Here is a 22,637-nt window from a genome sequence, read left to right as displayed (position 1 = left end):
TAAGGGTTTAGTACAGTGCTCTGCCCACAGTTAGCGCTCAATAAATACGACTGAATGAATGAATGAATGAATCAGTGTATTGTCCTCTGCTAAGGGTTTAGTACAGTGCTCTGCCCACAGTTAGCGCTCAATAAATACGACTGAATGAATGAATGAATGAATCAGTGTATTGTCCTCTGCTAAGGGTTTAGTACAGTGCTCTGCCCACAGTTAGCACTCAATAAATACGACTGAATGAATGAGTGAATCATTGTATTGTCCTCTGCTAAGGGTTTAGTACAGTGCTCTGCCCACAGTTAGCGCTCAATAAATACGACTGAATGAATGAATGAATGAATCAGTGTATTGTCCTCTGCTAAGGGTTTAGTACAGTGCTCGGCCCACAGTTAGCACCCGATAAATACGACTGCCCGTCAAGGGCAACCCAGCAGAACTTCCCTCTGCAATTTCCGGTACTGGGCCAGAAGCGGCAGGAGGACCCGTTCCACCGTCTCCAGCAGATGCTTCTCGTAGAGTCGGAACATCTCCGCTTCGTACTGGACGGTCAGGTTGAGCCCGCCGTCGCCCGAGAAGACGCGGCAGTGGTCCACGTCGCCCACGACGCCCATCTGGAACTGCAGCTCGAACCGAGAGTACTTGGAGAGGGCGCCCGACGGAAACAACTTCTTCTCCTGGCTGCTCGGGGGGATTACGAGAAGGAAGCTCTCTTTCCCGCCGGGGGCTCGACAGCAAATCAGCCCCCGAGCCAGCAGGCACTTCCACCGCCCGTGTTCTCTCAGGTTGAGGAAGTCCAAGCGGACCGTCTCCCCGGGGACCTCGGCTTCCTCCCGCCGGCGCCATTTCTCCACGTCGGACGCTAAGTTTCTGGAGGACTTGGGGTCTCTACGAGGAGGCGGTTTCTGATCGCGGGATCCACGGTCACCGGCTGCCCCGGCCTCTTTGGTCGCCTCCTTCTCCTCCTCCTCTCTGTCCTCCTCCTCCTCCTCTTGGGCCGCAGGGCCCCCCTTGCCGAACAGCAGCTCCTGGACTACCTTTGGGACGTGTTTGGCTCTCTGGCCCCCGTGGACAGTGTGAAGGTAGCCCTCCAGCTCCTTGTTGGTGTACAACCTGTAAAACTGGGCCGGGGAAAAGGCCAGCTGGGCCTTGAGCCTCCGTCGGGGCAGGTCTTTCCGCAGGCCGGCCAGGGCCTCGGGCTCCAGCTGCTGTTCCAGCCGGCGGATCAGTTGCTCCTCGTTCTGGCCGGCGCACCGCTCCAGGTCCGACAGGCTGCACCCTCCTGGGAGCCAGGGTCCGAGGAGGGAAGGCCAGGGAAACCGGGAAGGAGCGGGATACGGAGGGGACGGGGCGGGCCGGAGAGGAGAAGAGATGGGCCACGGGAGGGACGGATCAGTAGAATAATAATAATCAATCAATCATATTTATTGAGCACTTACTGTGTGCAGAGCACCGGACTAAGCGCTTGGGAAGTACAAGTTGGCAACACATAGAGACAGTCCCTACCCAACAGTGGGCTCACAGTCTAAAAGTCTACTACTAATAATAATGGCCTGTATTAACTGGACTGAGCTCCTTGTCTTCCCTCCCAAACCTTGCCCTCTCCCTGACTTTCCCGTCACTGTTGACGGCACTACCATCCTTCCCGTCTCACAGGCCCGCAACCTTGGTGTCATCCTCGACTCCGCTCTCTCATTCACCCCTCACATCCAAGCCGTCACCAAAACCTGCCGGTCTCAGCTCCGCAACATTGCCAAGATCCGCCCTTTCCTCTCCATCCAAACTGCTACCCTGCTCATTCAAGCTCTCATCCTATCCCGTCTGGACTACTGCACCAGTCTTCTCTCCGATCTCCCATCCTCGTGTCTCTCTCCACTTCAATCCATACTTCCTGCTGCTGCCCGGATTATCTTTGTCCAGAAACGCTCTGGGCATATTACTCCCCTCCTCAAAAATCTCCAGTGGCTACCAATCAATCTGCGCATCAGGCAGAAACTCCTCACCCTGGGCTTCCAGGCTGTCCATCCATCCCCTGGCCCACTCCTACCTCACCTCCCTTCTCTCCTTCTACTGCCCAGCCCGCAACCTCCGCTCCTCCACCGCTAATCTCCTCACTGTACCTCGTTCTCGCCTGTCCTGCCGTCGACCCCCGGCCCACGTCCTCCCCCGGGCCTGGAATGCCCCCAATCCCTCTGCCCATCTGCCAAGCTCGCTCTCTTCCTCCCTTCAAGGCCCTGCTGAGAGCTCACCTCCTCCAGGAGGCCTTCCCAGACTGAGCCCCTTCCCTCCTCTCCCCCTCGTCCCCCTCTCCATCCCCCCATCTTACCTCCTTCCCTTCCCCACAGCACCTGTATATATGTATATATGGTTGTACATATTTATTACTCTATTTATTTATTTATTTATTTATTTTACTTGTACATTTCTATCCTATTTATTTTATTTTGTTGGTATGTTTGGTTCTGTTCTCTGTCTCCCCCTTTTAGACTGTGAGCCCACTGTTGGGTAGGGACTGTCTCTATGTGTTGCCAATTTGTACTTCCCAAGCGCTTAGTACAGTGCTCTGCACATAGTAAGCGCTCAATAAATATGATTGATTGATTGATTGATTGATTAAGCGCTTACTACGTGCAAAGCACTGTTCTAAGAGCTGGGGAGGCTACAGGGTGATCAGGTTGTCCACACGGGAGGCTCACAGACTTAATCCCCATTTTGACAGATGAGGTAACTGAGGCGCAGAGGAGTGAGGCGACCTGCCCAAAGTCACACAGCTGACCATTGGCGGAGCGGGGATTGGAACCCGTGACCTCTGAGTCCAAAGCCCGGGCTCTTTCCACTGAGCCACACTGGTTCTCCTTGGACTTCTAGACTGGGAGCCCACCGTTGGGTAGGGACCGTCTCTATATGTTGCCAACTTGGACTTCCCAGGCGCTTAGTACAGTGCTCTGCACACTGTAAGCGCTCAATAAATACGATTGAATGAATGGGAAGGAAGGAAGGGAGGGGGACAGGGCAGGGAAGGGAAGGAGAGCAGGTCAGGGAGGGAAAAGGGGTCAGACCAAGGACTGAAGACTGTGAGCCCCCCGTGGGACAACCTGATCACCTTGTAACCTCCCCAGCGCTTAGAACAGTGCTTTGCACGTAGTAAGCGCTTAATTAATGCCATCAAAAAATAAAAATAAAAGGAGGAGAGGGAACATGACGGGGAAGAGGAGGGGAGGGTCAGCAGTTAGTAACCAGAAGAGCAGACTGAGAAGAACTGGATTGCTCCCGTCCCAAACAAATAACTCAGAGGGTCTGGGATCTTTTTGCAACTCTCCCTCCCGTCCCAGCTCCGAGGCAGCGACTGGTCCTCATTCATTCATTCAATCGTATTTATTGAGCGCTTACCGTGTGCAGAGCACTGTACTAAGCGCTTGGGAAGTACAAGTTGGCAACATATAGAGAAGACCTCAGGCAATAGAGCCCGCTACTTCCTCAGGGAGCTGTGTCACAAAGGGGAGAAAGTCTGCAAGCGCTTCCTGGAACTCTGCCATCCCTCTGCCCAACCGCCAAGCTAGCTCTCTTCCTCCCTTCAAGGTCCTACTGAGAGCTCACCTCCTCCAGGAGGCCTTCCCAGACTGAGCCCCTTCCTTCCTCTCCCCCTCGTCCCCCTCTCCATCCCCCATCTTACCTCCTTCCCTTCCCCACAGCACCTGTATATATGTTTGTACATATTTATTATTCTATTTATTTATTTATTTTACTTGTACCTATCTATTCTATTTATTTTATTTTGTTAGTATGTTTGGTTTTGTTCTCCGTCTCCCCCTTCTAGACTTTGAGCCCACTGTTGGGTAGGGACTGTCTCTAGATGTTGCCAACTTGTACTTCCCAAGCGCTTAGTACACTGCTCTGCACACAGTAAGCGCTCAATAAATACGATTGATGATGATGATGTTTGTACATATTTATTATTCTATTTATTTATTTTACTTGTACCTATCTATTCTATTTATTTTATTTTGTTAGTATGTTTGGTTTTGTTCTCCATCTCCCCCTTCTAGACTGTGAGCCCACTGTTGGGTAGGGACTGTCTCTGTATGTTTCCAACTTGTACTTCCCAAGCGCTTAGTACACTGCTCTGCACACAGTAAGCGCTCAATAAATACGATTGATGATGATGATGTTTGTACATATTTATTATTCTATTTATTTATTTATTTTACTTGTACCTATCTATTCTATTTATTTTATTTTGTTAGTATGTTTGGTTTTGTTCTCCGTCTCCCCCTTCTAGACTGTGAGCCCGCCGTTGGCTAGGGACCGTCTCTATATGTTGCCAACTTGGACTTCCCAAACGCTTGGTACAGTGCTCTGCACACAGTAAGTGCTCAATAAATACGATTGATTGATTGATTGATATAGAGACGGTGCCAGGGACAGTCTCAGGGGAGGCTTCCTCCCTGGTGGCCCACCCACCCCTCCGCCTTGCCCCATGGGGTGAGGACATCAGGGGCCCCCCAGGCGGAGGCCCCTCCTGCCCGGACGTACCGAGATTCAGCAACGGGGGCTCATCCGGCTGGTCCTCGGACTGTAGACTTCCGCTCCCTAAACCAAACAGGTCATTGGGGTGACGAGTCAGGGACGCGGATGGACGGCTCTCTGGGCAACGGAAGTCACCGCGGGGGTAGAGGACGTGCACTTAAGGAAGGGATGGATTAGAAAGGAGTGCCAGGATTTGCAGAGGGAGACAAAAAATCGGCTCCCCCGGTGACCCAACCAACCCCCTCGTTGGTGGTGAGCGGCCTCACCCGCCTCTCCGTACCTTTGGGGAATAGGGTGTCGTATTTGTATGGGTCGTTGTCCTTCAGGAGTTCCAGGAAGCGCGTGCAGACTTTCTCCCCTTTGTGACACAGCTCCCGGAGGAAGTAGCGGGCTCTGTTGGCCGAGGTCTTCTCCGAAACCAGGTGGCCCATCTCTTCCCCGTTCAAGATCTTCTCCTGCAGCAGGTGGTCGGCGATTCCCTGGATATTGGCTTCGCTGAGACTGTCGATGAGTTCCCGCCTCTTGTCCTCGATGGTCTCTGGGTTCGGGGTCAAAGGTCAGGGCAGAGAGAGACAAGTGTGAAAGGCCTGCTCTTCCTCTTTCTTCCCTTTTTTAAATTGTATTTGTTATATGCTCACTGTGGGTCGAACACTGTCCTAAGCGCTGAGGTAGATACAGGTTAATCAAGTCCTTTTAGACTGTGAGCCCACTGTTGGGTAGGGACTGTCTCTATATGTTGCCAACTTGTACTTCCCAAGCGCTTAGTCCAGTGCTCTGCACACAGTAAGCGCTTAATAAATACGATCGATGAAGTTAATTAGGTTGGATACGGTCCATTCACTCATTCAGTCATATTTATCGAGCACTTACTGTGTGCAGAGCATTGTACTAAGTGCTTGGGAAAGTACCACATAACAATAAACGGACACATTCCCTGCTCACGGTGAGCTGACGGTACAGAGCGGGAGAAAGACATTATTCCCTGCCCCCTTAATCAATCAATCGTATTTATTGAGTGCTTACTGTGTGCAGAGCACTGTACTAAGCGCTTGGGAAGTCCAAGTTGGCAACATATAGAGACAGTCCCTACCCAACAGTGGGCTCACAGTCTAGGAGACTTAATGATTAATAATAATTGTGGTATTTGTTCAGTGCTTCCTACGTGCCAACCACTGCTGTAAGAACTGGGGCAGATTCAAGATAATCAAGTCCCACGTGGGACTCATCATCTAAGTAATGATAATAATCGTGGCATTTGTTAAGCACTCACTCTGGGGCAGGTGCCGTTCTAAGCTCGGTGTGGATTCAAGCCAATTGGGTTGGACACAGTCCCTGCCCCACGTGGGGTGCATAGTCTTAATCCCCATTTGACAGATGAGGTCACTGAGCCCCAGAGAAATGAAGTGACTGGCCCAAGGTCACACAGCAGAGCAGAGGCAGAGCTGGGATTAGAACCCAGGTCCTTCTGACTCGTGGGCCCGGGCTTCTTTTTTTTTTTTTAATGACATTTGTTAAGCATTTACTATATGCAGAGCACTGTTCTAAGCGCTGTGGGGGGATACAAGGTGATCAGGTTGTCCCACGTGGGGCTCACAGTCATAATCTCCATTTTACAGATGAGGTAACTGAGGCTCAGAGAAGTTAAGTGACTTGCCCAAGGTCACACAGCAGACATGTGGCGGAGCCGGGATTCGAACCCATGACCCTCTGACTCCAAAGCCCTGGCTCTTTCCACTGAGCCAAGCTGCTTCTCTGGACTGTGATCCCACAGTTGGGTAGGGACCGTCTCTGTATGTTGCCAACTTGTACTTCCCAAGCGCTTAGTACAGTGCTCTGCACACAGTAAGCGCTCAATAAATACAATTGATTGATTGATTGATTTATCCACAAGGCCACGCTACTTTTCCCTTCCTTTCCTTCTCTTCCCTCCCCTCCCACCTCTCCCGTTCAGCTGGGCTCCTGCCCCGGTGTCCTTTCTGGCTGACCCTTGGCCCTCAAGGGGACCAGTTTGCAACCTCATAAACCCTGAGATTAAAACTCCCTTCCTCAAGCTCCTTTGCTCTGGGGACCCAGATAATCGTTGATGATGATAAAGGTGACTTGACCTTGGGCAAGTCACCCAAGCGCTTAGTACAGTGCTCTGCACACAGTAAGCGCTCAATAAATACGATTGATGATGATCACTTCTCTGGGCCTCTGGTTCCTCATCTTCAAAATGGGGATCCCATCCCTGTTCTCCCTCCTTCTTAGACTGTAAGCCCCGTGTGGGATCTGATTATCTCGTATAATAATAATAAATGATGGCATTTGTTAAGCGCTTACTATGTGCCAAGCACCGTTCTAAGCGCTGGCAAGGTGATCAGGTTGTCCCACGTGGGGCTCACAGTCTTCATCCCCATTTTCCAGATGAGGGAACTGAGGCCCAGAGAAGTGAAGTGACTTGCCCAAAGTCACACAGCTGACAACTGGCGGAGCCGGGATTAGAACCCGTGACCTCTGACTCTCAAGCCGAGGCTCTTTCCACTAAGCCACGCTGCTTCTCAATCATTCATTCATTCAATTGTATTTATTGAGTGCTTACTGTGTGCAAAGCATTCATTCATTCATTCAATTGTATTTATTGAGCACTTACTGTGTGCAGAGCACTGTACTAAGCGCTTGGGAAGTACAAGTCAGCAACAGAGAGAGACGGTCCCTACCTAACAACGGGCTCACAATCTAGAAGGGGGAGACAGACGACAAAACAAAACATGTAGACGATGTCAAAATCATCAGAACAAATAGAATTAAAGCTAGATGCACATCATTAACAAAATAAATTGAATAGTAAATATGTACAAGTAAAATAGAATAATAAATCTGTACAAATATTAACTTCTCTGTGCCTCAGTTACCTCATCTGTAAAATGAGGATTAAGATTGTGAGCCCCACATGGGACAACCTGATCACTTTGTATCCTCCCTAGCGCTTAGAACAGTGCTTGGCACATAGTAAGCGCTTAACAAATACTAAAATTATTATTATATATACAAGTGCTGTGGGGAGGGGAAGGAGGTAGGGCGGGGGGGGAATGGGGGAGTAGGAGAGGAAAAAGGAAAAAGCACTGTACTAATCATCATCATCAATCGTATTTATTGAGTGCTTACTATGTGCAGAGCACTGTACTAAGCGCTCGGGAAGTCCAAATTGGCAACATATAGAGACAGTCCCTACCCAACAGCGGGCTCACAGTCTAAAAGGGGGAGACAGAGAACAAAACAAACATACTATCAAAATAAAATATATAGAATAGATATGTACGAGTAAAATAAATAAATAGAGTAATAAATATGTACAAACATATATACATATATACAGGAAATGGGTGGGGGTGGGGGGGCGGGGTCTCTAGGTGAGATGGGGCCGGGCGGGGGGAAGTGTGGGGAGCAACCCGGGTGGGGGGGGAAGGGAAGGAGGGAGGGAAGGCCGGTGGGAAGGGAGGAGGGGAAGGCGGGTGGGAAGGGTGGCAGGGAAGGGAAGAGGGAAGGGTGGCAGGGAAGGGAAGAGGGAAGGCAGGCGGGAAGAAGCGTCGCTGGTGGTAGGGCTCGGGGGAAGGAAGGCCCCGCAGGGGAAGGGAGGTGCGAAGCGGCATCGCGGGGGAGCCGGGCGAGGGCCGGAGGGAAGGCAGGCAGGCGGGAAGGCGAGAAGATGGGAAGGATGGTGGTGGGAAGGGGGGCGGGAAGGCGAGAAGATGGGAAGGATGGTGGTGGGAAGGGGGGCGGGAAGGCAAGAAGATGAGGAGGGTGGCAGGAAGGCGAGCGGGAAGGGAGGTGGGAAGGAAGGCGAGAAGGCGGGAAGAATGGAGGAAAGGGAAGTGGGAAGGCGAGAAGACGGGAAGGATGGCGGGAAGGCGGGCGGGAGGAAGTCCCTTGGTTGGCCGGGCCGCGGGTCAGGCGGGAAGAGAGGAGGGAAGTCGGGCGGGAAGGCAGGTGGTGGGAAGGCGGGAAGGCAGGTGGGAAGGCGGGAAGGGCTGCAGCCCTTAGGAAGGCCCGCGATCTCCGGGTGCCGGCCGCCCTCCCTTCCTGTCTCCCTGTTTCCCTCGAGGCCGAGGGCCGAGGGCGGGGTCCTAAGCTCTTGGGAGAGTGTAATATAACAAGTAGATACAGTCCTGCCCACAACCAACTCACAGTCTAGAGGAGGAGACAGACATTAATAGAAATAAGTAAATAGAGTAAATAAATTACAGATATACACAGATCTAGGCGTACGTGCCGTGGGGCTGCGAGGGAGGCTGGATGAAGGAGCAGGTGAAAGCTGTGCAGAAGAGGGTGGGAGAAGAGGCTTAGTCAGGGAAGACTTCTTTTTATTCATTCATTCAATCGTATTTATTGAACGCTTACTGTGTGCAGAGCACTGTACTAAGCGCTTGGCAAGTCCAAGTTGGCAACATCTAGAGACGGTCCCTACCCAACAGCGGGCTCACAGTCTAAAAGGGGGAGACAGAGAACGAAACCAAACATGTGGTCAGGTGTCAAGGGAGGCAGCATGGCCTAATGGCTAGAGCACGGGCCTGGAATGTGTGACCTCGGTAGGAAATGATGATGATGATGATGGCATTTGTTAAGCGCTTACTATGTGCAAAGCACTGTTCTAAGCGCTGGGGGGATACAAGGTGATCAGGTTGCCCCAAGGGGGGCTCACAGTCTAAATCCCCATTTTCCAGATGAGGGAACTGAGGCCCAGAGAAGTGAAGTGACTTGCCCAAAGTCACCCAGCTGACAATTGGCGGAGCCGGGATTTGAACCCATGACCTCTGACTCCAAAGCCCGGGCTCTTATCCACTGAGCCACGATGCTTGCATGTAAAATGAGGATTAAGATTGTGAGCCCCACATGGGACAATCCCGGCTCTGCCAACTGTCAGCTGGGTGACTTTGGGCAAGTCACTTCACTTCTCTGGGCCTCAGTTCCCTCATCTGGAAATGAGGAAAGAGCATGGGCTATGGAGTCAGAGGTCATGGATTCAAATCCCGGCTCTGCCACTTGTCAGTTGTGTGACTTTGGGCAAGTCACTTCACTTCTCTGTGCCTCAGTTCCCTCATCTGTAAAATGGGGATGAAGACTGTGAGCCCCACAAGGGACAACCTGATCACCTTGTACCCTCCCCAGCGCTTAGAACAGCACTTTGCACATAGTAAGCGCTTAATAAATGCCATTATTATTATTATTATTATTATTCTTAAGAGCCCACTGTGGGGTAGGGACTGTCTCTATATGTTGCCAACTTCTGCTTCCCAAGCGCTTAGTCCAGTGCTCTGCACACAGTAAGCGCTCAATAAACACGATTGATTGATTGATTGAGCAGAAGAAATAGAAGTAAAGCAGCATGGCTCAGTGGAAAGAGCCCGGGCTTTGGAGTCAGAGGTCATGGGTTCAAATCCCGGCTCCACCAATTGTCAGCTGGGTGACTTTGGGCAAGTCACTTCACTTCTCTGGGCCTCAGTTCCCTCATCTGCAAAATGGGGATGAAGACTGTGAGCCCCCCGTGGGACAACCTGATCACCTTGTAGCCTCCCCAGCGCTTAGAACAGCGCTTTGCACATAGTAAGCGCTTAATAAATGCCATCATTACTATTATTATTAAGAGCCCACCGTTGGGTAGGGACTGTCTCTAGATGTTGCCAACTTGTACTTCCCGAGCGCTTAGTCCAGTGCTCCGCACGCAGTAAGCGCTCAATAAATATGATTGATTGATTGATTGATGAGAAGAAATAGAATTAAAGCTAGGTGCACTTCCTTGACAAAATAAATGGAATAGTAAATATGTACTTGGAGGACATGGGCCTATCTGGGAGGAGATGGGCCTTTGATAAGGTTTGGAAGTGGGGGACAGCAATTCTCTGTTTGATAGGAGGAGGGAGGTTATTCCAGGACAGGGGTAGGATGTGGGCGAGGGGTCGGAGGCGAGACGGACGAGATGGACGTTCAGTAAGTAGGTTGGGATGAGAGGAGCGAAGTTTAAGGGCTGGGTTGGAGGAGGAGAGTAGTGAGGTGAGGGAGGAGCGGACAAGGTGGTGGAAGGCTTTAAAGCCACATGGAAGTGCTTTATGTACTTAGTGCAGAAACTGCCTCCATGACTCCTATTCAGGACTCCTCTTAGACGGCAGGGCAATGGGTCCTTCCACACACCTGGAAAACAATCAAGTTATCACAGTTACTGAGCACTTAATCAACAATTAATCATATCTTACTGAGCACTACAATAATAATAATAATAATGATTATATTTGTTAATAATAATGTTGGCAGTTGTTAAGCGCTTACTATGTGCAAAGCACTGTTCTAAGCACTGGGGGGGTACAAAGTGATCAGGTTGTCCCACGTGGGGCTCACAGTCTTAATCCCCATTTTACAGATGAGGGAACTGAGGCTAAGAGAAGTGAAGTGACTTGCCCGAGGTCACACAGCAGACAAGTGGCGGAGCGGGGATTCAAACCCATGACCTCTGACTCCAAAGCCCGGGCTCTTCCCACTGAGCCACGCTGCTTCTCCAAGCGCTTACTATGTGCAAAGCACTGTTCTAAGCGCTGGGTAGGTTACGAGGTGATAATAATAATGATAATGATGGCTTTTATTAAGCACTTACTAGGTGCAAAGCACTGTTCTAAGCGCTGGGGAGGTTACAAGGAACCTCCTTGCAGAGAAGCAAGGGGCTTCTCTGGGCTTCTCTGGGTATCAGGGGGCTTGCAGAGAAGCCCCGTGGCTCAGTGGAAAAGAGCCCGGGCTTTGGAGTCAGAGGTCATGGGTTCAAATCCCGGCACTGCCAATTAGCTGTGTGACTTTGGTCAAGCCACTTAACTTCTCTGGGCCTCAGTTTCCTCATCTGTAAAATGGGGATGAAGAGTGTGAGCCACCCGTGGGATAACCTGATCACCTTGTAACCTCTCCAGCGCTTAGAACAGTGCTCTGCACGTAGTAAGCGCTTAATAAAATGCCATCAGTATTATTACAAGGTGATAATGATAATGATGGCTTTTATTAAGCACTTACTACGTGCAAAGCACTGTTCTAAGCGCTGGGGAGATTACAAGGTGATAATAATGATAATGATGGCTTTTATTAAGCACTTACTAGGTGCAAAGCACTGTTCTAAGCGCTGGGGAGGTTACAAGGTGATAATAATAATGATAATGATGGCTTCTATTAAGCACTTACTACGTGCAAAGCACTGTTCTAAGCGCTAGGGAGGTTACAAGGTGATAATAATAATGATAATGATGGGATTTATTAAGCACTTACTACGTGCAAAGCACTGTTCTAAGCGCTGGGGAGGTTACAAGGTGATAATAATAATGATGGCATTTATTAAGCACTTTTACTACGTGCAAAGCACTGTTCTAAGCGCTGGGGAGGTTACAAGGTGATACTAATAATAATGATGGCATTTGTTAAGCACTTACTACGTGCAAAGCACTGTTCTAAGCGCTGGGGAGGTTACAAGGTGACCAGGGGGTCCCACGGGGGGCTCACAGTTTTAATCCCCATTTTACACATGAGGGAACTGAGGCACAGAGAAGTGAAGTGACTTGCCCAAAGTCACCCAGCTGACAGTTGGCAAAGCTGGGATTTGAACCCATGTCTTCTGACTCCAAAGTCTGGGCTCTTTCCACTGAGCCACAATGCTTCTCACTATGTGCACAGCACTTTACTAAGCGCTTGGGAGAGTACAATTCACCAGAGTTCATTCATTCAATCGTATATATTGAGCGCTTACTGTGTGCAGAGCACTGTACTAAGCGCTTGGGAAGTACAAGTTGGCAACATATGGAGATGGTCCCTACCCAACAGTGGGCTCACAGTCTAGACAGGGTTGTTAGATAGGTTCCCTGCCCACAATAAGCTCACACTATAAAAGAAGCAGCGTGGCTCAGTGGAAAGAGCCCGGGCTTGGGAGCCAGAGGTCATGGGTTCAAATCCCAGCTCCGCCACTTGTCAGCTGGGTGACTTGGGCAAGTCACTTCACTTCTCTGGGCCTCAGTGACCTCATCTGGAAAATGGGGATGAAGACTGTGAGCCCCACGTGGGACAGCCTGATCACCTTGTATCCCCACCCGCACTTAGAACAGTGCTTCGCACATAGTAAGCGCTTAACAAATGCCATCATCATCATTATTATTATTAGAGGGCAGGGAATGAGTGCTAGTGCTCAATAATCATTCAATTGTATTTATTGAGCGCTTACTGTGTGCAGAGCACTGTACTAAGCGCTTGGGAAGTACAAATCGGCAACATATAGAGACGGTCCCTACCCAACAACCGGCTCACAGTCTAGAAATAGATAAATAGTCAATAAATACGATTGAATGAATGAATGAAGGTTTTTGGGAGAGGACAATAGAGTTAATTGGCACAATTCCTGTCCCCCAGAGCACCAAATTCAGAGTTTGGGAGCATACAATAATAATAATAATAATAATGGCATTTATTAAGCGCTTACTATGTGCGAAGCACTGTTCTAAGCGCTGGGGAGTTTACAAGGTGATTAGGTTGTCCCACGTGGGGCTCACACTCTTCATCCTCATTTTACAGATGAGGGAACTGAGGCCCAGAGAAGTGAAGTGACTTGCCCAAGGTCACACAGCTGATAAGTGGCGGAGCCGGGATTTGAACCCATGACCTCTGACTCCAAAGCCCGGGCTCTTTCCACTGAGCCACGCTGCTTCTCTAATAGTTAGTGGACATGGCCCCTGTCCTCACAGACCTTCTAGTTTACTCTGTGAAGGTCACTGTATTAAACGCTTGGGAGAGGATGATATAGTAGACAGGGTCCCTACCCTCAAGGAGCTTCCAGTCCACTGTGTGCGGGACACTGAATCAAGTGCATGGGAATGTACCTGAGAGTTAGATGGTTGTGAGAGAAGCAGCATGGCTCAGTGAAAAGAGCCCGGGCTTTGGAGTCAGAGGTCATGGGTTCAAATTCCGCTCTGCCAATTGTCGGCTATGTGACTGGGCAAGTCACTTCACTTCTCTGGGCCTCAGTTCCCTCATCTGTAAAATGGGGATGAAGACTGTGAACCCCCCCCCCCCCCCCATGGGACAGCCTGATCACCTTGCAACCTCCCCAGCATTTAGAACAGTGCTTTGCACATAGTAAGTGCTTAATAAATGCCTTAATAAATGCCATTACTATTATTGTTGTGGATTCTAATACTGACTCTGCCACTTGGCTGCTGGGTGTCCTTGGACAAGTCACTTCTCTGTACCTCAATGAGAAGCAGCGTGGCTTAGTGGAAAGAGCCCGGGTTTAGGAGTCAGGGGTCATGGGTTCTAATCCCTGCTCCATCACTTGTCAGCTGTGTGACTTTCGGCAAGTCACTTCACTTCTCTGGGCCTCAGTTCCCTCATCTGGAAAATGGGGATTGAGATGGTGAGCCCCACGTGGGACAACCTGATAAACCTGTATCTCCTCCAGCGCTTAGAAAGGGTGCTTGGCACATAGTAAGCACTTAACAAATACCATCATTACTATTATTATTATCACTCTCCGGCCACCTGCCTCAGACCCTGGCCCGAGGTGGAAAAGTAGGAGCAGCTGTCGACTGAGGCAGGGACTCTACGTCCACAGACCACCCCCGGATTATTCCAATTTTTTTTTTAATGGCATTTGTCAAGTGCTTATTATGTGCGAAACACTGCTCTAAACACTGGGGTAAATACCAGGCACTCAGGCTGGACTCAGTCCATGTCCCACACGGGGCTAACAGTCTTAACTATCAGCTATCTTATCTATCAGCGCTTAGAACAGTGCTTTGCACATAGTAAGTGCTTAATAAATGCCATCATTATTATTATTATTAACGCCCATTTTACAGAGGAGGGAACCGCGGCCCAGAGAAGTGAAGAGACTTGCCCAAGGTCACACAGCAGATATGCAGTGTGGCTCAGGGGTAAGAGCCCGGGCTTTGGAGTCAGAGGTCATGGGTTCAAATCCCTGCTCCGCCAATTGCCAGCTGTAAGTGCTTAACAAACGCCATCATCATTATTATTATTATTATTTGGAGTCAGATGCCATTATCATTATTATTATTATTTGGAGTCAGGTGCCATTATTATTATTATTATTATTATTATTATTTGGCATCAGAGGTCTTGGGTTCAAATCCCCGCTCTACCAATTGTCAGCTGTGTGACTTTGGGCAAATCCCTTCACTTCGCTGTGCCTCAGTTACCTCATCTGGAAAATGGGGATGAAGACTGTGAGCCCCACGTGGGACAACCTGATCACCTTGTAGCCCCTCCAGTGCTTAGAACAGTGCTTCGCACATAGTAAGGGCTTAACAAATGCCATTATTATTATTATTATTATTAATGGCAGAGTGGGGATTTGAACTTGGGTCCTTCTGACTCCGAGGCTTGTGCTCTTTCCACTGGGCCATGCTGCTCCTCAAATTTCCCAGTGAGGCTGGGGGGGGAGCAGGGGTCATTCATTCATTCATTCATTCAATGGTATTTATTGAGCGCTTACTGTGTGCAGAGCGCTGTACTAAGCGCTTGGGAAGTCCAAGTTGGCCACATATAGAGCCACAGTCTAGAAGATTGCTGGGTTTCTTTTCCCTTTCCCCCACTGGGCTCAAGTGCAAAGAGGTTGGCATCGACCCCAAATAAAAGTCCGGAGTGTGTGTGTGTGTGTGTGTGTGTGTTTACATGTATGTTTGTGTGCACAGGTGCACACGTGTGTGTATGTGTGTGTTCGCCTCCGGTACGCTTGTTCTTTTTCCCCCCGAAAGCAGGCTGCCTCAACTCCGAAGAAGGTGAGGCCATGGACACTGATTGATGGATTCATTCATTCATTCAATCATCTTCATCATCATAATTGTGGCATTTTTAAAATACTAATAATAAGGATGGCATTTGTTAAGCGCTTGCTATAAATAGAAGTTATAAAATTATATATATATATATATATATATATAATAATGATGGCATTTATTAAGCATTTACTATGTGCAAAGCACTGTTCTAAGTGCCGGGAAGGATACAATCAATCAATCAATCGTATTTATGAGCGCTTACTGTGTGCAGAGCACTGTATTAAGCACTTGGGAATCAATCATTTATTGAGCGCTTACGGTGTGCAGAGCACTGTACTAGGCGCTTGGGAAGTACAAGTCGGCAACATATAGAGACGGTCCCTACCCAACAGTGGGCTCAAGGTGATCGGATTGTCCCACGGGGGGCTCAAAGCCTTCATCCCCATTTTACAGAGGAGGGAACTGAGGCACAGAGAAATGAGGTGACTTTCCCAAAGTCACCCAGCTGACAATTGGCAGAGGCGGGATTTGAATCCGTGACCTCTGGCTCCAAAGTCCGGGCTCTTTCCACCGAGCCCCGTTGCTTCTCCTACGATTGAAGGCCCTACTGAGAGCTCACCTCCTCCAGGAGGCCTTCCCAGACTGAGCCCCTTCCTTCCTCTCCCTCTCGTCCCCCTCTCCATCCCCCCCATCTTACCTCCTTCCCTTCCCCACAGCACCTGTATATATGTATATGTTTGTACATATTTATTACTCTATTTATTTATTTATTTTACTTGTACCTATCTATTCTATTTATTTTATTTTGTTAGTATGTTTGGTTTTATTCTCTGTCTCCCCCTTTGAGACTGTGAGCCCACTGTTGGGTAGGGACTGTCTCTATGTGTTGCCAATTTGTACTTCCCAAGCGCTTAGTACAGTGCTCTGCACATAGTAAGCGCTCAATAAATACGATTGATGATGATGATGATGTATATGTTTGTACATATTTATTACTCTATTTATTTATTTATTTTACTTGTACATATCTATTCTATTTATTTTATTTTGTTAGTGTGTTCGGGTTTGTGCTCTGTCTCCCCCTTTTAGACTGTCAGCCCACTGTTGGGTAGGGACTGTCTCTAGATGTTGCCAACTTGTACTTCCCAAGCGCTTAGTCCAGTGCTCTGCACACAGTAAGCGCTCAATAAATACGATTGATTGATTGATTGATTGATTGAAAGACCATCTGATTCTCACACCCGCGCTCTCTCCACTAGGCCATGCTGCTTTTCTCCATTCCCTCAGCTATTAAATGGGGATTCAGTGCTTCAGGCCAATTTATATCTACCGTGTGGTGCAGAGCAAGGGCTTAAATACCTTAGTGATAACAATTACAATGTTAAGAGATAAGGACAAATACACAAACCAAAAAACAAAGAAGTCAATAGAGTGCAATGTTTAGATACCATAGTGAGAACAATTACAATGATAAGAGATAAGGACAAATACACAAACCAAAGAAGTCAATAGAGTGCAATGTTTAGAGGACCAGAATTTCAGGCTCCCTGAGGTTCAGAGTCCCCGATTGCCAAGCAGGCACTAGAAATTAAATAATAATGGTATTTGTTAGGCAGTTACTGTGTGCTGAGTAAATACAACCAGAATAGGGCCTGGGAGTTAGCAGGATCTGGATTCTAATCCTGATTCCGCCGCTTGTCTGCTGGGTGACCTTGGACAAGTCGCTTCACTTCTCTGGGCCTCAGTTCCCTCATCTGGAAAATGGGGATTACGACTGCGAGCCCCATGTGGGACAGGGACTGTGTCCAACGTGATTAGCTTGTGTCTACCACAGTGCTCAGAACAAGTGCTCGGCCGATAGTAAGCGCTTAACAAATGCCATCATCAGACAATCAATCAATCAATCGTATTTATTGAGCGCTTACTGTGTGCAGAGCACTGTACTAAGCGCTTGGGAAGTACGAGTTGGCAACATATAGAGGCAGCCCCTACCTAACAGTGGGTTCACAGTCTAGAAGACACATAAGAATAATAATAATGGCATTTGTTAAGCGCTTACTATGTGCTGAGCACTGTTCTAAGTGCTGGGGTAGATGTAAGGTATGAGGTAGATATGATATCTATCATATAGGTAGATATGATATATGAGCCCACTGTTGGGTAGGGACTGTCTCTATATGTTGCCAAATTGCACTTCCCAAGCGCTTAGTACAGTGCTCTGCACACAGTAAGCGGTCAATAAATACGATTGATGATGATATAAGAGAAGCAGCAGGGCTCAGTGGAAAGAGCACGGGCTTGGGAGTCGGAGGTCATGGGTTCTAATCCTGACTCCGCCACTTATCAGCTGTGTAACTTTGGGCAAATCACTTAACTTCTCTGTGCCTCAGTTCCCTCATCTGTAAAATGGGGATTAAGACTGTGAGCCCCATGTGGGACAACCTGATCACCTTGAATCCCCCCAGTGCTTAGAACAGTGCTTTGCACTGTTAACAAATACCATCATTATTACAAGGCAATGAGGTTGTCCCGTGTGGGGCTCACAGTCTTAATTCCCATTTTACAGATGAGGGAACTGAGGCACAGAGAAGTCAAATGACTGCCCAAAGTCACACAGCTGATCAGTGGCGGAGCCGGGATTAGAACCCACGACCTCTGACTCCCAAACCCGCGTTCTTTCCACTATGCCACACTGCTTCTCTATAATGATGGCATTTGCTAAGCGCCTACTATGTGCCAAGCACTGTTCTAAGCACTGGGGGAGATACAAGGTTATCAAGTAGTCCCAGGTGGGGCTCACAGTCTTAATCCCCATTTTCCAGAAGAGGTAACTGAGGCCCAGAGAAGTTAAGTGCCTTGCCCCAAGTCACACAGCTGACAAGTAGCGAAGCCGGGATTCGAACCCATGACCTCTGACTTCCAAGCCCGTGTTTTTTCCACTCAGTCATGCTTCTTCCTGCTTCCCTGTGAGCCTTGGGGCTCACAGTCTTACGGGGAGGGAGAACAAATATTTCCCACTGTTGGGTAGGGACCGTCTCTATATGTTGCCAACTTGTACTTCCCAAGCGCTTAGACCAGTGCTCTGCACACAGTAAGCGCTCAATAAATACGACTGAATGAATGAATCTCCTTTCTACAAGTCAGAAAACAGGTCCGGAAGTGAAGTGACTTGCCCAAGGTCATCCAGCAGGCAAGTGGCAGAGACGGGATTAAAATCCAGGTCCCCAGGCTACGAGGCCTCGGCTCTTTCCAATTGTGATGCCAATTTGTACTTCCCAAGCGCTTAGTACAGTGCTCTGCACATAGTAAGCGCTCAATAAATACGATTGATTGACTGATTGATTGATTGATTTCCGTGGCCCAGTGGAAAGAGCCCGGGCTTTGGAGTCAGAGGTCATCATCATCATCATCATCATCAATCGTATTTATTGAGCGCTTACTATGTGCAGAGCACTGTACTAAGCGCTTGGGAAGTACAAATTGGCAACACATAGAGACAGTCCCTACCCAACAGTGGGCTCACAGGTCATGGGTTCAAATCCCCACTCTCCACTCGTCGGCTGTGTGACTTTGGGCAAGTCACTTCACTTCTCTGGGCCTCAGTTCCCTCATCTGGAAAATGGGGATGAAGATTGTGAGCCCCCCGGGGGACAACCTGATCACTTTGTAACCTCACCAGCGCTTAGTACAGTGCTTTGCACAGAGTAAGCGCTTAATAAATGCCATTATTATTATTATCATTATTATTATTATTATTATTATTATTTCCACTAGGCCAGGATGCTCCTCCGGGCTCCCTGCCCTTTTCCCTCATGCCCTGAAAAGATGGGATGAGGGCCAACTTTCCCCCCCATCAAAGCCTCACTGAAAGTCCATCTCCTCCAAGAGGCCTTCCCTAACTAAGCCCCCCTTTCCTCTTCTCCCACTCCCTTCTGCGTCACCCTGACTTCCTCCATCTGTTCATCTCCCCTTCCCAGCCCCGCATCAATCAATCAATCAATCAATCAATCGTATTTATTGAGCGCTTACTGTGTGCAGAGCACTGTACTAAGCCCTTGGGAAGTACAAGTTGGATCTCTTACGTCCGTAGCTGTTATTTCTTTATTTCTATTCCTGGCCATATTCTTCCCTTCTAAACCGTAAGCTCGTCGTGGGCAGGGAACGTGTCTGCTAATTGTCGTACTGTATTCTCCCAAGTGCTTAGAACAGGGCAGAGAAGCAGCGTGGCTCAGTGGAAAGAGCCCGGGCTTTGGAGTCAGAGGTCATGGGTTCAAATCCCGGCTCCGCCAATTGTCAGCTGGGTGACTTTGGGCAAGTCACTTCACTTCTCCGGATCTCAGTTACCCCCTGTAAAATAATAATAATAATAATAATGATGGCATTTGTTAAGCGCTTTCTATGTGCAGAGCACTGTTCTAAGCGCTGGGGGGATACAAGGTGATCAAGTTGTCCCACGTGGGGCTCACAGTCTTAATCCCCATTTTACAGATGAGGGAACTGAGGCTCAGAGAAGTTAAGTGACTTGCCCAAGGTCACACAGCAGACATGTGGCGGAGCCGGGATTCGAACCCATGACCTCTGACTCCAAAGCCCATACTCTTTCCAATGAGCCACGCTGCTTCTCCTAAAATCTGTACAGTTACCATCTGCAAAGCGGGGATTAAGACTGTGAGCCCCCCATGGGACAACCTGATCACCTTGTAACCTCCCCAGCGCTTAGAACAGCGCTTTGCACATAGTAAGCGCTTAATAAATGCCATTAAAAGACAAAACAGTGCTCTGCACACAGTAAAACACTCAATCCGATTCAATCTCTCTGGGACTATTGCCTCCCTGATTTTCCCACCACCCCCTCTAGACTGCGAGCCCACTGTGGGGCAGGGACCGTCTCTAGATGTTGCCAACTTGGACTTCCCAAGTGCTTAGTACAGTGCTCTGCACACAGTAAGCGCTCAATAAATACGATAGATTGATTGATTGATTGATTGTCCCACAGGAGCATAGGAAACCACCCCTCTCCAGCCCCATTCCCGGGAAGGCTGCTTCACACCAGGCATAATGGAGCGGTTGGGGCAGAGGAGCAGACTTATTCCCGACTCACCGGGAGCAGCTAGTCCAAGATTCCTGGGATGGGGCAGGCGGCCGGATTTGGGGGGTCAGTGGGGCACTGACCGGGGCTGCAGATGACCCTGACTTCGGCCTCGCAGAGCTGGGCCCCTCTTGCAATTTACTATGTTCCTGCCTGGCAGTGGGAGGGCCTTCCCAGGAAAGGAAAGTGAAAGCCGGGATGTGGTTTGGAAGTTGGGTGGGGAAGGAAAGCCTTAAGGAGGAAGGATGGGACAACAGCACCATGCTCCTGTCAGGACTCACTTGTCCGTCCGTCAATTCTATTTATTTTTATTTATTTTTTTTAATAGCACTTATTAAGCGCTTACTATGTGCAAAGCACCGTTCTAAGCGCTGGGGAGTTTACAAGGTGATCAGGTTGTCCCATGTGGGGCTCACAGTCTTAATCCCCATTTTACAGATGAGGGAACTGAGGCACAGAGAAGTTAAGCGACCTGCCCAAAGTCACGCAGCTGACAAGTGGCCGAGGCGGGATTTGAACCCATGACCTCTGACTCCAAAGCCCGGGCTCTTTCCACTGAGCCATGCTGCTTCCCCATTGAGCACTTTATTGAGCACTTACTCTGTGCCTAGCACTGTACTAATTGCTTGTCCACATCCTGCTCTTGTAACTTGTACTTCCCAAACGAACTGGCACTTCCCAAGCGCTTAGTACAGTGCTCTGCACACAGTAAGCTCTCAATAAATATGACTGAATGAATGAATGCTCCTGCTTAGGCTGGGCACAGAGGTATCCATCCCGTTGTCGGGTAGGGACCGTCTCTATACATTGCCAACTTGTACTTCCCAAGCGCTTAGTCCAGTGCTCTGCACACAGTAAGCGCTCAATAAAGACGATTGAATGAATGAATGAATCCATCCCCAACCGAGGCTGGGAAAGAAGGGGTTGAGCTGAAGGGGAAATTTTAAAACCCCCATCTAGTCCTTGCCTTTCCCAAGAGTCAACAAATCAGTGATATTTATTGAGCGCTTACTGTAGTAAGCGCTTAACAAGTACTATTATTATTATTATTACTATCCCAGAGTTTAATACAGTGTCTGGCACATAGTAAGCGTTTAAATACCGTAAAAGAGATACCGTCACCCCACCCCGGCTCAGGAGTAGGCCAGGGCCCACTTGGGGATTAAAACTGTAAGCCTCATGTGGGACAACCTGATTGCCTTGTATCGACCCTAGCGCTTGGAACAGTGCTTGGCACATACTAAGTGCTTATCAAAGTGCCTTCAAAGCCCTACTGAGAGCTCACTTCCTCCAGGATGCCTTCCCAGACTGAGCCTCCTCCTTCCTCTCCCCCTCCTCCCACTCCCCATCCCTCCGCCTTACCTCCTTCCCCACCCCACAGCACCTGTATATATGTTTGTACGGATTTATTACTCTATTTATTGATTGATTTTATTTGTACATATTTATTCTATTTATTTTGTCAATATGTTTTGTTTTGTTGTCTGTCTCCCCCTCCTAGACTGTGAGCCCGCTGTTGGGTAGGGACCCGTCTCTATATGTTGTCAACTTGTACTTCCCAAGTGCTTAGTCCAGTGCTCTGCACGCAGTAAGCGCTCAATAAATATGATTGAATGATTCAAATGCCATCATCATCATGATCCCCTTCCTCCCTCCCTCCCCGTTTGTGGAACCCAGTTTTCGAATGGGCAGGAAATGTATTCGTCGTATTGTGCTCTCCCAAGCGCTTAGTACGGTGCTCTGCACAAAGTAAACCTTCAGTAAATACGGCTGAATGAACAGTTCACTAAAATCCTGGCTCCGCCACTTGTCAGCTGTGTGACTTTGGGCAAGACACTTCATCATCATCATCATCATCATCAATCGTATTTATTGAGCGCTTACTATGTGCAGAGCACTATACTAAGCGCTTAGGAAGTACAAATTGGCAACATATAGAGACAGTCATCATCCTCATCATCAATCGTATTTATTGAGCGCTTACTATGTGCAGAGCACTGTACTAAGCGCTTGGGAAGTACAAATTGGCAACATATAGAGACAGTCCCTACCCAACAGTGGGCTCACAGTCTAAAAGGGGGAGACAGAGAACAAAACCAAACATACTAACAAAATAAAATAAATAGAATAGATATGTACAAGTAAATAGAGTAATCAATATGTACAAACATATATACATACATACAGGTGCTGTGGGGAGGGGAAGGAGGTAAGATGGGGGGGATGGAGAGGGGGAC

The 22,637-nt window shown here is 48.7% G+C and overlaps 1 protein-coding gene across 2 annotated transcripts; it reads right to left on the bottom strand.

The window, feature by feature from the left end:
* Nucleotides 1-355: 355 nt before the first annotated feature.
* Nucleotides 356-20,489, bottom strand: LOC119935026. Of its 2 annotated transcripts, XM_038754651.1 has the most exons (5): nt 20,413-20,477; nt 10,614-10,689; nt 4,802-5,059; nt 4,528-4,584; nt 356-1,276 (listed from the first exon to the last, which is right to left on the bottom strand). In XM_038754651.1, the coding sequence occupies exons 2-5, from the start codon at nt 10,633-10,635 to the stop codon at nt 414-416; spliced, it is 1,200 nt and encodes a 399-aa protein (XP_038610579.1). In that variant the 5' UTR covers nt 10,636-10,689; nt 20,413-20,477; the 3' UTR covers nt 356-413. The 2 variants fall into 2 exon arrangements, with proteins under 2 accessions (XP_038610579.1, XP_038610580.1); XM_038754652.1 differs by lacking the exon at nt 10,614-10,689 and having other exon boundaries at nt 20,413-20,489.
* Nucleotides 20,490-22,637: the final 2,148 nt, after the last annotated feature.

This window comes from Tachyglossus aculeatus, chromosome 11 (genome assembly GCF_015852505.1).
Source record: "Tachyglossus aculeatus isolate mTacAcu1 chromosome 11, mTacAcu1.pri, whole genome shotgun sequence".
Lineage (NCBI taxonomy): Eukaryota > Metazoa > Chordata > Mammalia > Monotremata > Tachyglossidae > Tachyglossus > Tachyglossus aculeatus.
The sequence above is the reverse complement of the archived record's forward strand: the minus strand, read 5'-3'. Positions and strand labels throughout refer to the sequence as shown.